Raw genomic sequence first — 13,837 nt, 5'->3', positions numbered from 1 at the left:
AGCTACTATTCGATTTTATTAATTCTCTTTTTAATACATTAGTGGTTTACTGCTCTGATAGTGTAATATTAGAGGACGAGATTTATTATGTTTTGAAGTTGATTTTTATTTTGTTGTTTTGAAATGTAACAACAACGACTTTATTTGCTCCGTAATCATTAAAAAATTTAGGATGCATTAAATACCCCTTTTATTATCTTGGCAAAACATCATATGATGCCATCAACATGCAACACATAGGTTGGGAGAGCCATCCCTCTCGTGATAGGCAAAGGTTTAATTTTTTCTTATTGAACGACAATCCTCAAAACTCAATTAAGAACGTCTTCACCTATGCAAAAAAAGCAGAGGAGATAGGGAACCCCCTTGTCTCACCTTCCTTTTGAATTCAAAGTAACCTCTTTAGTGTTTGTTGATTAGAATCCAAAGTCTGGAGGAGAGTAAGGTTTCATTGATATAGTCTTGGAACTTTTCATTAAATTTGAAAGCCTTCAGCACCTAAATTAGGAATTTCTAGTCTGAAGTGGCAAAAGCTTTCTTGATATCAATCTTTAAGATCACATTTTCATCCAAATTCCTTTTATCCAACACATTCACTACCTCCGAAACCAAGATTACTCATTCCTGATGTGCCGACCTAGAATAAACCATCTTTGGTTAGTGGAAGTGATTTTTGATGCAATCTTTTCCAATCATTATGCTAAGAATTTAGTGATAATTTTGAAGAGAAAGTTGGCTAATGAAATAGGTCTAAAGTCATCCATCTTGTTTGCCCCCTGCACTTTTTGGATTACAATAATGATATTGATATTGTATGAATTCTCAATTTTTCCATAAATAAAGAAGTGTTGCATTGCCAAAATAACATTTGATCCTACTATATCCTAGTTCCCTTGGTAAAAGTGTCCCCAAACCCATCTAGATCCGGGGCACATCTGGCATTCATATGAAATATTATGTCACATACGTATCTCCTTGGCCCCCGGGATACCATAAATTCTCCTCAGTAGTTACCAGCCTGGGAATAGAGTCTAACAATTCCATTATTACAACAATTGTTCGGTGTTCCAAAAACTGAAATGAAATAGTGTTAGGAATATATTATACAATTAATGAATATCAAAATTACAGTAAAGTTAGGTGTGTACATAGCTGGTTAATGCATATTAAATACAACAAGACAAAGCTTATCAATTGTACCTCTTCATATGGAAATTGTTATAAATTGTATTAATAGATTTTATTATAGGCAAAATATAGGCTAGGATTTCAATGCATGCTTTCAATGCATATATCCTTGTATCCATTTTTAGTTTATACAGTACTTGTATATCACATGAAATCATGTATATATGTAATGCAAATCACATGAAACAAAGATAATATTATGATACAATAATTATTCCTCCTTTACTACATATTGATTTATTTCTATAATTTATATGGTATCAGTATTTTTTCCTGGTTAATATCCATCACTTTGCTTCTTTTATTCTTCATCGACACCCTTGTTTTCATCTGTCACCATGTCCGTTATCCCAAGCCCAACAGTTCATGTTCCTTCTTCTAGAAATCCGTTCATCACTCCATAACAACCTCAAACACAGATCCTTGTGTTATTCACCATTCAAATAATCCTTCAATTGTCCTTGTTACCCCTTTACTTACTGGTGATAACTATGGTTCATGGAGTCACACAGTAAGAATGTCACTTCGTGCCAAAAATAAATTAGGTTTTGTTGATGGGTCACTTATCAGTCCTAAGAAGAAAGAAGACATTCCTAAATGGTAACATTGCAACGATCTGGTTGCAAGTTGGATTCTTAACTCAGTTTTAACCAAGATTCGTCCCAACATTTTGTATGCTGAAACTACAACACAAATCTGGTTTGATCTAAAAAATCGATTATATCAATCAAATGCTCCTAAAATATATCAATTAAAACAGTCATTTTTTGACCTCAAACAAGAAGGCACGTCTGTCTCTCTTTATTTCACTCAACTCAAATCTCTTTGGGATGAACTCAATTCTATTGCTCCTATCAATCCTTGTATTTATGGTAATGCTAAAAGCATTCTTGATCAACATAATCAAGATTGTGCCATAGAATTCCTTCAAGGAGTTCACGAGCGTTTTTTGGCTGTTCGCGGTCAAATTCTTCTGATGGATCCATTTCCATCAATTTAGCGTATCTATAATCTAGTTCGTCAGGAAGAAAAACAACAAGAGATCAGTTTTCGCCCTCACCCTGCGGAAGAATCAGCTGCGCTCCATACCTCTTAAGTTCCATATCACACTCAAGGAAAACGTCAGTGTCCTTACTGTGAACACTGCAATAAGTATGGTGACACTATTTGTACTTCCTATCATATTCATGGTTTTCCAAATAAGCCACAAAAGAAATCAGAACCATCACCATCCTCTTTCGCTAATCAACTGTCAAGCGTATAATATCAAAAACTTCCATCTCTCTTAGCTAAAGAAGAGATTGTGGGACCATCAGTGAACTTGGCAGGTAAAACCTTTACTTGTATTCCTTTTTCATGGATTATTGATTATGGTGCTTCAAACCACATATGTACATCTCTATCTTTATTTTCTTCATATTCTCCCGTTCATACTCATATCTCTGTTCAACTGTCTGATGGTTCTCAAGCGCTTGTGAAACACATAGGCACTATTAATTGTTCACCATCACTTACACTTACGAATGTTTTCCACATTCCTACTTTCAAATATAATCTATTATTTATCTCACAATTAACAAAATCAATAAATTGTGATGCATTTTCTCATCTTCTAGTTGCATTTTTCAGGACCGGGCAACGAAATGGACTCTTCTATCTAAATGATGCATCGATATCAAATAAGCATAACAAAGATCACTATTGCCTTAGTCATCCATCAAGCTTTTTTTAGTTCTAATCATTGTAATAAGTTTGACCTATGACATTCACGCCTAGGTCATCCATCGTTGTCTCGTTTTAATTTCATTGTTAAAAATTCTCCAAATATTAAAGCAAATAAAGACTTTATTTGTGAAATTTGTCTGCGTGCGAAACAACCACGTTTAGCTTTTTCCTTAAGAACTACTTATTCATATCATTGTTTTGAATTAATTCATGTTGGCCTTAGGGTCCATTCTCTATACCATCCATCAATGGATCACATTATTTTCTAATAATTGTCGATGATTATTCACGATGTACTTGGTTATATCTAATGCAATATAAATTGAAACATTCAATATGTTAGTTCATTTTTTTACTCAAATAAATCATCAATTTAACACTAAAATCGATCAAATCGAATCTGATAATGGGGACATCTTTCTTCCCTAACTCCAAATCATCCGTTCCGACAACGGTTCAGAATTCTTGTCCACACAGATGCAAACATGGTTTCATGATCATGGAATCATTCATCAACACAATTGCTTTGCAACTACTCAACAGAATGGAGTAGTGGAACAAAAACATCGACACCTTCTTGATGTTGCAAGAGAGTTGTGCTTTCAAGCGAACTTACCCCTTTCTTTTTGGGGAGAATGTGTTCTTACTGCAGCATACCTTATAAACAAACTCCCTACTCCTATCCTAAAATATAAATCTTCTCATCAAATTTTACTTGGTTCTCCTCCTTCATACTCATCAATTCGTGTGTTTGGATGTCTATGTTTTGCTAAAAATATGAATATTCAACATAAATTTGATGAGCGGTCCAAACCTGGTATTTTTGTTGGTTACCCTTTTAATCAAAAAGGATATCGTATATATGACATGAAAACTCGTCAAATACATGTCTCTTGCGATGTTCAATTTCATGAAACTATATTTCCTTATCAAGATCTTAAATCTCCTCCCTTTAATAATTTCATAAGCATCAACACTCAAATTCTTGATTATGAATTTGACGACACGTCTTCCTCTTTACCAACTCAACCAAATAGCCCTCCTAGAAATAGTCACAATGATAATCCAAATGACATAATTGTGACTATTTCCTCTTTTCAGGATGATACCTCATCCAATCTTCCATCAATTTCTATAGAAACTCTTACAAATAATCCTCCTATAGAATTAAATCCTTTAAATCATCATCATTCTCAATGTATCCGTACTCCTTCAGTTCGCCTCAAGGATTATGTCACTAAAATTAATAATGTCACATCAAAAAATAATTTTCCTTTGGAAAATTATTTATCATTCTCAAGTCTAAGTAGTTCTCATCGAGCTTTTCTCATTGAAAATAAAGAACCAAAATCTTGTTCTCGAGTCATGCAATCAGCTGAATGACGTGAGGCAATGACAAAAGAAATTCAAGCCCTTGAATCAAACAACACTTGGACTATATGTTCACTCCCAGAAGGAAAATCAACAATTGGTTGTAAGTGGATTTATAAAATAAAATGTCACTCTGATTGTACCATTGAGAGGTATAAGGCTCGATTAGTAGTCAAAGGTTACACTCAAGTTCAAGGTATCGATTATCATGATACCTTTGCACGAGTTTCCAAATTAGTCATAGTTCGACTTCTTATCTTCATTGTTGCCATTAAAAAATGGCAATTACATCAACTTGATGTCAACAATGCATTCCTTCAAGGAGATCTCAATGAAGAAGTTTATATGAAATTACCACCTGGATTCTCTCATAAAGGGAAAACATGTGTCTGCAAATAAAATAAATCAATTTATGGTCTTAAACAGGCTTCTCGCCAATGATTCTCAAAATTTTCCACCACTCTTATTCAAAAAGGTTTTTGTCAATCAATTTCTGATTATAGTCTGTTCACTTACAATTATGATCAAACGACCATATTTGTCCTTGTTTATGTTGATGACATCATCATCACTGGCAACAATGAAGATGTCATCTCAGATATAAAGCGATTCCTTGCTCAGTCTTTCTCCATCAAAGACCTTGGCAATCTTTCCTAATTTTTAGGCATTGAAGTATCCCGTTCTAAAAAGGGAATATTCTTATGTCAAAGAAAATATACACTTGACATTTTATCTGACTCTGATATGGCTGGTTGTCGACCATCAGATTTTCCTATGGAACAACACGTTCGTCTACGGCCCAATGATTGAAGCCCTCTGCTTGATCTGACACTCTATCGTCACCTGATTGGTCGTCTATTATATCTCACAGTTTCAATATGTTGTTAATACTCTCGGTCAATTCATGTAATCTCCATGTACCTCTCATATGGATGCAGCCACACACGTTTTTCGATATCTTAAAGGGAGTGTTGGCAAAAGCTTATTTCTCTCAGCAACTAGCTCCATTAATTTAGTTGGATATGTAGACTCTGATTGGGCCGGTTGTTCTACAACTCGTCGATCCACTACTGACTATTCACCATGTTGGGTTCTAATCCAATTTCATGGAAAACCAAGAAGCAACCAACAATTTCACGTTCTTCTGATGAAGCAGAATATCGTTCCCTTGCAACTTTATTTTCTGAGTTACAATGGTTAAAATACCTTCTCTCTAATCTAGGTATTGATCACCCTCAATCGATCACAGTTTATTGTGATAATCAAGCTACCATCCATATTGTCGAAAATTCAGTTTTTCATGAACGCACTCTTCTCTGTCCAAAAGTTATTCTAAATATTCAAGGTCACATTCAGGTTCAGCCGGGCTTGGAAATTCTGTTCTTGAAGATCCTCATCCAGCGTTATGCTATCTATGAGGTCCTTATGAAATACTAATATGAAATATAAAATTTAAGTAGGCTTATAGATTATATTAGACTTGAAAAATGTAATAAAAGAAAGACATGTTATCGGCTAACTTAGACCTTAAATAAATGTGATAATAATTTGAAAATAAAATCTTCAACATGTCAGAGACAACTTAGACTTTAAATTTTTTTTTTAGTTTTCACCACCAGTATCCTGTTCATTGGATCGATTAATCTGATTTGGGATCAATTATGATATTAAGTGGTTTCGTCCCATCTCAATCGTAGATAGAGGGATTGAAACGTGGTCTTCCCTGTCAAATCCAGTTAGACCAATTAATCATAGTACTTAGACCTACTTATGTAAAGCCTTCCTCCAATGAGCATATTCCCACCCCCTATCTAACCCAATTACATATGCTCACATAAATAAGTTAGAGGAACAAATATCCCATTAACTTTCAATGTTAATAACAAAGTGTTTAATTGTTAAATAACTACACATGGTTCTAGAAAATGAGAAACAAGGACAATCTATTACATTCAAGGAGAAACTAAATGAAACCAGCCGGCTAATAGTAATGCTGTTATTCTTTTGTTTCTTTCACATCTCTCCAACCACAACAAACAACTCCTACAAGATTTGCCAATGTTTTTCTTCTATAAATAGTTAGAAAGTAGAAACTTATGATATATAGAAACCAAGTTGAGAACAAGATGAAGAAGGTTTCTCTTTATGCTTGTTTATTACTCAACTTGAGTCTTTTGGCTATTGTTCCATATACCAAAGCTAGTCAAGCTGATAAACTTGATGAGTTGATTCTGTCAAGAAGCTCACAGAATCCTCCTAAGACTTTTACTTGGGAAGAAGAAGATACATTGAAAACACAATCTTCTTCTGCTTATGTTGTACCTTCTCAAGAGGGGCAAAGGCTTGCTGACAAGATTGTCACATTGCCTGGTCAACCCTATGGAGTTAATTTTGATCATTACTCTGGCTATGTTACAGTTGATCATGACACTGAAAAAGAACTTTTCTATTATTTTGTGGAGTCTCCCACTAACTCTTCCACTAAACCTTTAATATTGTGGCTTAACGGAGGTAAAACTAGTCTCACAAAATGCTTTATGCTGATAACTTTTGTTCTTTTATGTGTTTTTTCCTCTCAAATTTTTATGTTCGGCTATGTATCCTTTTCTATTTACATTTAATTCAATGTAAGCATAAAACTGAAAACGATTTAACTCCATGAATACTCTATTTTTACCAACTTTTACGCGCTAAAATAAACTCTAAATTTTATTAGTAAAGATTACGAGTCAAATCTATGTAATTTCAGGTTTACATAAACTTTTGAGTTTGGCAATTTGATTCTGACAACATAATGTTTGAAACATGCAGGACCTGGTTGTTCCTCACTAGGGTATGGAGCCTTTGAGGAGCTGGGACCCTTCAGAATCAACTCTGATGGAAAAACTCTATACCGTAACCCATATTCTTGGAATGAAGGTAACACAATCTTCAATATAATTACTATTTTCCTTGAGATGTGAATATCTTACCAACTTATAGATATATATCATTGTGAAATATGCAGTTGCAAATGTACTTTTCTTGGAATCTCCAGCAGGAGTAGGCTTCTCCTACTCAAACACAACTTCTGACTATGACAAATCAGGAGATAAGACAACTGCAAAGGATGCCTACGTCTTCCTTATCAACTGGTTGGAGAGGTTTCCACAGTACAAAACAAGAGATTTTTACATTACTGGAGAGAGTTATGCTGGTCACTATGTTCCTCAGCTTGCATCCACTATTCTTAACAGCAATAAAATCTATAACCAAACCATTATTAACCTCAAAGGAATTTCTGTATGTTGTTCAAACTTTAAACACTGGTAATGCAATATGACTCACAATCATATATGTCTAACTTTCTTATCTTGTATTTAAAAAAAATTCAGATAGGAAATGCTTGGATTGATGATGCTACAAGTTTAAAAGGGCTATTTGATTACCTTTGGACTCATGCTTTGAATTCAGATCAAACTCATGAGTTGATTGACAAGTACTGTGACTTCACTTCTGAAAATGTTTCAGCAATATGTGCCAATGCAACCACAAAGGCCATAATCGAGAAAGGAAAGATAGATTTCTATAACATCTATGCGCCACTGTGTCATGATTCTTCTCTTAAAAACGGTTCATCTGGTTATGTAAGTAATGATTTTGACCCTTGTTCTGATTACTACGGTATTGCCTATCTAAATACACCAGAGGTTCAAAAGGCTCTTCATGCAAAACCTACAAATTGGACCCATTGCACGTAAGTAATCCATAACCCCTTTTAAGAAATTGCAAAATAGTACTGTTTATTTTGACACCTCCATAACTGTATTTTTCTATGCTAATCAAGGATGTGTTCTTTTTTATGACAACTCGCAGTCGTGTTCTTCATACCTGGAAAGACAGCCCAGTTACCATCCTTCCCACCATCAAGTACCTCATCGACAGTGGCATTAAATTATGGATATACAGGCAAGTTCAATTTCATATTATATAACAAAGTGTTAACACTGCTATGAAAATTTGAATACACAAGAACAATAATATACCATGTAGACTCTTGTGAATAATGAGATGTTGCATTTTTGTATTATCTATTACAGTGGTGATACAGATGCAAGGGTTCCAGTTACATCTTCAAGATATTCAATCAACACTCTTAAGCTTCCTATCAACTCTCCTTGGCGTCCATGGTACTCCGGAAAAGAGGTACTGAAATTACTCTATTTAGTGACTTTTCTTGTAGAGCAAGTAATATAGTATTTTTGAACTGTGACCAAATTATGATAATGACAGATTGGAGGATATGTTGTTGGATACAAAGGACTGACATTTGTTACAGTAAGAGGAGCCGGACATCTCGTTCCAAGCTGGCAGCCGGAACGAGCTTTGACTTTGATCTCATCATTCATCTATGGAATTCTTCCTCCTGTCTCACCATCAAATTAATGGCTTCTAAGCATGATCCATGTTTCAATTTACTTTCTTGAAATGCACTTTGTGCCTAATCTACTTGTTAGATTGTAATAAAAAAAATTAGTTTCAACTTTCAATTAAATGTTTTTTACTATCAATTGATTTTAATGTGATGGCAATATTATAAGACCTCCCTTGTTGTGAGAGTGTTTCATGTTTTTGTTTTTTATGTCGCATCTGTATGAATCAGATTAATTGAAATACAATGACATTTGTATTACATTTGTTGATTACGGGACGGTGACTTATCGAGTGTTTGGAACCACTTTAAAACCGCAGGATCCAACGTAGATGCTAAGCTTGGAAACTATAAGATTAATGCAGCTTATCTAAAATCAAAGTTTGTTACAGTAGTTACAACTGTGTAACTGTTAAACTAATGATGAATTATAATAAACTAATATCACCATTACGTTAACACTCTCCCATAAGCTGAAGCAAAGGTTTGAAACTTAGGTGTATGTGGTGTGGTGGTGGTTTAGTAATAAAATCGGTTAGTTGTTCCTCACTGGAAATAGGAAGTAATATGAGTAGCCCATGTTAAACTTTCTCTCTCAGAGTGATAATCAATCTTGTTAGTAGTTGAATATTTTATAGTTGATATAAGATAGTTTTAGAAAATTGTTTAGAAAGAAGGTTATGGGATTGGTTTCTTGGATTATGATTTACAAAGTATCAATTGCCTATTTATAGGATCAAATCACCAACTCTCAATGGTGATGAATATTTATACATTATTTTAGTTCTTTCTAGATGCTTCATGATATATTAGTATCATAATAGTCCTAGGTTTTTCTATCATTTCCATACACTTATAATTCTAGGTTCTTCTACCTTTTTCATACACGTTCTAGGCTCTTCTACCATTTTCATATACATTATTTAAGAATACTCTAGAAATATCTAGCAATTTCAACACTCCTCCTTGATCCAAATTTTTGTGACTCCAAGCGTAGCTCTACAACTCTTGGTCTTGAAAATACCTTCGTGAATATGTTTGCAATTTAATCTTCTGTTCTGCAGTTGTCGAGTTTGATCTCTTTAGTTGCTTCAACTTCTCTGATAAAGTGATACTTGATTGTTATGTGTTTTGTTATGTTGTGATGCACTGGATTCTTTGACCCGTTGCTTCTGCTTCTGTTTAATTTTGATTGTGCAATCGTAGCTTGCTTCTTCAACGTCTAAGAGAAAATTCCTGATCCTAATGAGAAAGCATAACCAGAGGTGCTTTTCATGTCATCTACCAAACCTGCCTAATAACTATCGCTATAGCCAAGTAATCTTGAGTCAGCTTTGATTGTGTACCATATACCGAACTCTTTTGTTTCTCGTAGATACCTCAAAATTCTTTTTCGAGTCAATATCCTCTCTATTTTCTCCCTTCTCCATTTTGTCTATTACCAAAATTTTGAAATATGAATGTAATAATGTGACATTTGATGAGTTTATTTATTTTTTCTATACTACAAATATCTTGAAAACTATAGTAATTGAGAGGGAAATGGAGAGAGAAAATGGTGAGGATTCTGACACCTTTTTTCAATATTGTAAAAAAAAAAACTCAAAATAAAATTATATAACATATGTGAGTCAAACCTTGAATTTTTCAAACACTTTTTTTAAAGCAAAATTTAATTAAAGCACTCTAGCTTAGTTGCCAAGAAAAAGATTACAAACTGTCGAGCAACACCACTCAAGACAGATCAAGGCACCAACATACAAAACAAATGCCTACACAAATAAATCACAAGCCTATGCACCCTGCAGAAGTTTGATCCGCCACTACCAAAAAAGAAAAGAGACGCAACATGATAGGAATGAATCGGATCCCACAAGTGATGATGGGGATGTGTTAGTTAACAAAGATAATTTTGGGTCTAAACAGTGGAGGGTATATGTGAGAAAAAATAAGAAATGCCCAATTAATTAGTATTCTCTAAATAAATAGGAGTCTCAGTTAATTTGTTAGTATTTCCAAATAAATAGGAGTTAGTTTAGTATTCCCCGTATAAATAGGAGTGTATGGGGCAGTAGCTAGGTATGCTATTATTTTTTGTTTTTCATATTAGGGTTTGGGCAGTGAGAGAATTGTTTTCTCTAACTGAGGAGCAGTAGCTCTGGAACTTTTTTGTTTTCATATTCATTAATAAAATAATTTTCTCCATTCTATTCTACCTTTCCTTTGTTCTATCAATTGGTCCGACCTACCGGATTCATGCAAACCAGAATGGCAGAGAGAATTACTGCAGTTGAGGAACGCTTGGGATGTGTGGAAACTAGTATTTAACAACCCGTATAATATATATCTAGAATAATATCATACAAGTGTTAAATTTTGGTACTGTCACAACATAAGTGCCTAATGGCATCAATATATATACATGTCCAAACTAAAAACATCAATGGAACATGTTATACAATAATGCCTAAACAATAAAATCTAAGAACTATGTACAATATCTTCATTGCACACAACTCCACAGCGGAAGATTATGCTAAACAACAACCCTTGAAACATCCCTAACAGCTTCTCTTATATTCAACCTGTAAAGAATTACCTGAAAAATAACAACAATGATGGGATGAGATAATAATCTCAGTAAATTCTCCTATCCTATGGGTCCACTCGGCTCTACAGGGTTTCTAATCAATATTCAGCTCATATCCAACTCAAGTCAACAAGGGAACGAAGACTTGAGCGATGGGGAAACTATCTCGCAATTGTATGGCAACATGCATATGAGTTCTCATAACTCAACCACGATCATTATTCAGATCACGAAACATCAATTCCCGATCGGACTTACGTCTAAGCCAAACTCGGTTCGTGCATGCTCGTATGATTCGACTTTCGCGGTGGATATCCGGTTCCCCTATGGGACTTAAACCCACTTTTAAGAACCATCACCCGTATAGGACTCTAACCCACCTAGGGTATCTTTCACCGTATGGGACTCTAACCCACATAGGTGTCCACCTTTCCCCCATGTCCGCCATGGTTGGGGCTCAAACCCAATTGAGGCTCGAATCATTGGTCCCACATCCCAATGCTTACTCATCGAAGCATACCAATAGAGATGTGTACCACCACAGAAAAACACACATTCTGAATACATGATCGGTTCCACAAAACATTGGTTCCACGAACCATAACAAATTCATCAATCATAGGTGACTTCATTCACCATAATACACAAATAATAATAGGGCATGTTCCATACAATGCGTCTCATTCTCAATCATGGTAACAATTCGTCCACGACCTCACATAAGCGTCGTACGAATGAATACCGTATTCTCATACATGTATCTCACATGTTCCATAACCTAGATTATCTTTCTAAGTTATTAATCAAATTATTCTTCTAGGTTTCCTCGCTCATCTTTGTAAGGTTTTTAATCATGTTATTTCACCTTCCACATAACAACAATATTTAATTTTCATCATGATAAAATTCATGGCATTTATAAATCACATACTATTTTATAACATGGAACAATAATAATAGTCATTTACGTTATCTTTAGTCATGTTATTTCACAATCAACCATATCAACCATGTTTAACATCCATCATAAATATAATTCATTTAATTTGTAAGACACATAATATACTATAATATGATATCATAATAATAGCCTTTTTCATTATCTTACTAATGCATCCGTCCGCATCCAAAACGGAGCTATAATGCTCAATTAATTCATTAATCTATCTTAATCAAGATTTAGATTAATATTTATTCATTGCATAAGTATTCAACAACAACCTCTCTAGCCTAGTGGTAAGGCTTGTAGGGTATATCTGAGAAAGAATAAGAAAGACCCAGTTAATTAGTATTCTCTAAATAAATAGGAGTCTCAGTTAATTTGTTAGTATTTCCAAATAAATAGGAGTTAGTTTAGTATTCCCCGTATAAATAGGAGTGTATGGGGCAGTAGCTAGGTATGCTATTATTTTCTGTTTTTCATATTAGGGTTTGGGCAGTGAGAGAATTGTTTTCTCTAACTGAGGAGCAGTATCTCTGGAACTTTTTTGTTTTCATATTCATTAATAAAATAATTTTCTCCATTCTATTCTACCTTTCCTTTGTTCTATCAATTGGTCCGACCTACCGGATTCATGCAAACCAGAATGGCAGAGAGAATTACTGCAGTTGAGGAACGCTTGGGACGTATGGAAACTAGTATTGAGGATTTGCGTACTTTCATTATTGCGGAGATTCAACGGGCGATGGTGAATCGTGAATCACCTCAGTCAAGCGGTACAACGGTTACCTCACCGTTGGATGAGTTTCGTTTGTCCGCAAAGAAGGTGGAGTTTCTAGCATTTACCGGCGACGATCCGGTGGCGTGGATCACTCGTGCTGAGACATACTTTGAAGTACAACGAATCTCTCAGGATGTTCGTATTCAGTTGACAAAGTTAAGTATGAAAGGCCCTACTATCCATTGGTTTAACCTATGGCGTGATTCAACAGAGGAATTGTCATGGGAGAACCTCTATGAAGCAATGATGGCGAGATTTGGTGGAGGGCGTTTGGAGAACCCCTTCGAAGAACTCAAGGATTTGAGGCAATCTGAGACGGTGGAGGATTACATCGCCGAATTTGAATTGTGTTCATCTCAGTGTGGAAGGTTACCAGAACAATAATTTATGGGTTATTTTATTGGTGGTTTACGTCACGACATCCGTTCTCGAGTAAGAACATTCAAGCCGCACAACCGGTATGTGGCGATGCAATTGGCACGTGATGTGGAACGTGAATTTGCTGAAAATTCAGGTCATGGATCTGGTTCATGTTTCGAACCGGGTCATGGCTCTTGGACAAAATCTCAAAAACCTAATTGGGCTTTTCGCGAAGGGGAAGGAAAGGGGTCTGCAATTCAGACCCAGACTAATAACTATTTGGGCAAAACGCGTACTGGTTCGGGTTCGGGATCTCAAACCGGGTCAACACGCCCTACTAATTCTACAGCATCTTCTCGCCCAAATTTAGGTGACAGTTTGCGCCGTCATTCTCGTGGTGTCCACCATCTACCAAGTGCAGAGGTTAATGAGCGTCGTGCGAAAGGACTCTGTTTTCGTTGCAACGAACGA

General features: G+C 35.2%; 1 protein-coding gene across 1 annotated transcript; it reads left to right on the top strand.

Moving 5' to 3' along the window:
* Positions 1–6,401: 6,401 nt before the first annotated feature.
* LOC127083504 (serine carboxypeptidase 1) lies at positions 6,402–8,898 on the top strand. The gene is made up of 7 exons (XM_051023806.1): positions 6,402–6,795; positions 7,096–7,203; positions 7,292–7,566; positions 7,659–8,020; positions 8,140–8,232; positions 8,364–8,469; positions 8,557–8,898. The coding sequence occupies exons 1-7, from the start codon at positions 6,411–6,413 to the stop codon at positions 8,707–8,709; spliced, it is 1,482 nt and encodes a 493-aa protein (XP_050879763.1). The 5' UTR covers positions 6,402–6,410; the 3' UTR covers positions 8,710–8,898.
* The last annotated feature ends 4,939 nt before the right edge of the window (positions 8,899–13,837 follow it).

Source organism: Lathyrus oleraceus, chromosome 5, assembly GCF_024323335.1.
Source record: "Lathyrus oleraceus cultivar Zhongwan6 chromosome 5, CAAS_Psat_ZW6_1.0, whole genome shotgun sequence".
NCBI lineage: Eukaryota > Viridiplantae > Streptophyta > Magnoliopsida > Fabales > Fabaceae > Lathyrus > Lathyrus oleraceus.
The sequence above is the reverse complement of the archived record's forward strand: the minus strand, read 5'-3'. Positions and strand labels throughout refer to the sequence as shown.

Coding starts and splice junctions, on each gene's coding strand:
- LOC127083504 (XM_051023806.1), top strand. CDS start 6,411: ATGAAGAAGGTTTCTCTTTATGCTTGTTTATTACTCAACTTGAGTCTT. Junction 7,567..7,658: donor TTAACCTCAAAGGAATTTCT/GTATGTTGTTCA, acceptor AAAAAAATTCAG/ATAGGAAATGCTTGGATTGA. Junction 8,470..8,556: donor CATGGTACTCCGGAAAAGAG/GTACTGAAATTA, acceptor TGATAATGACAG/ATTGGAGGATATGTTGTTGG.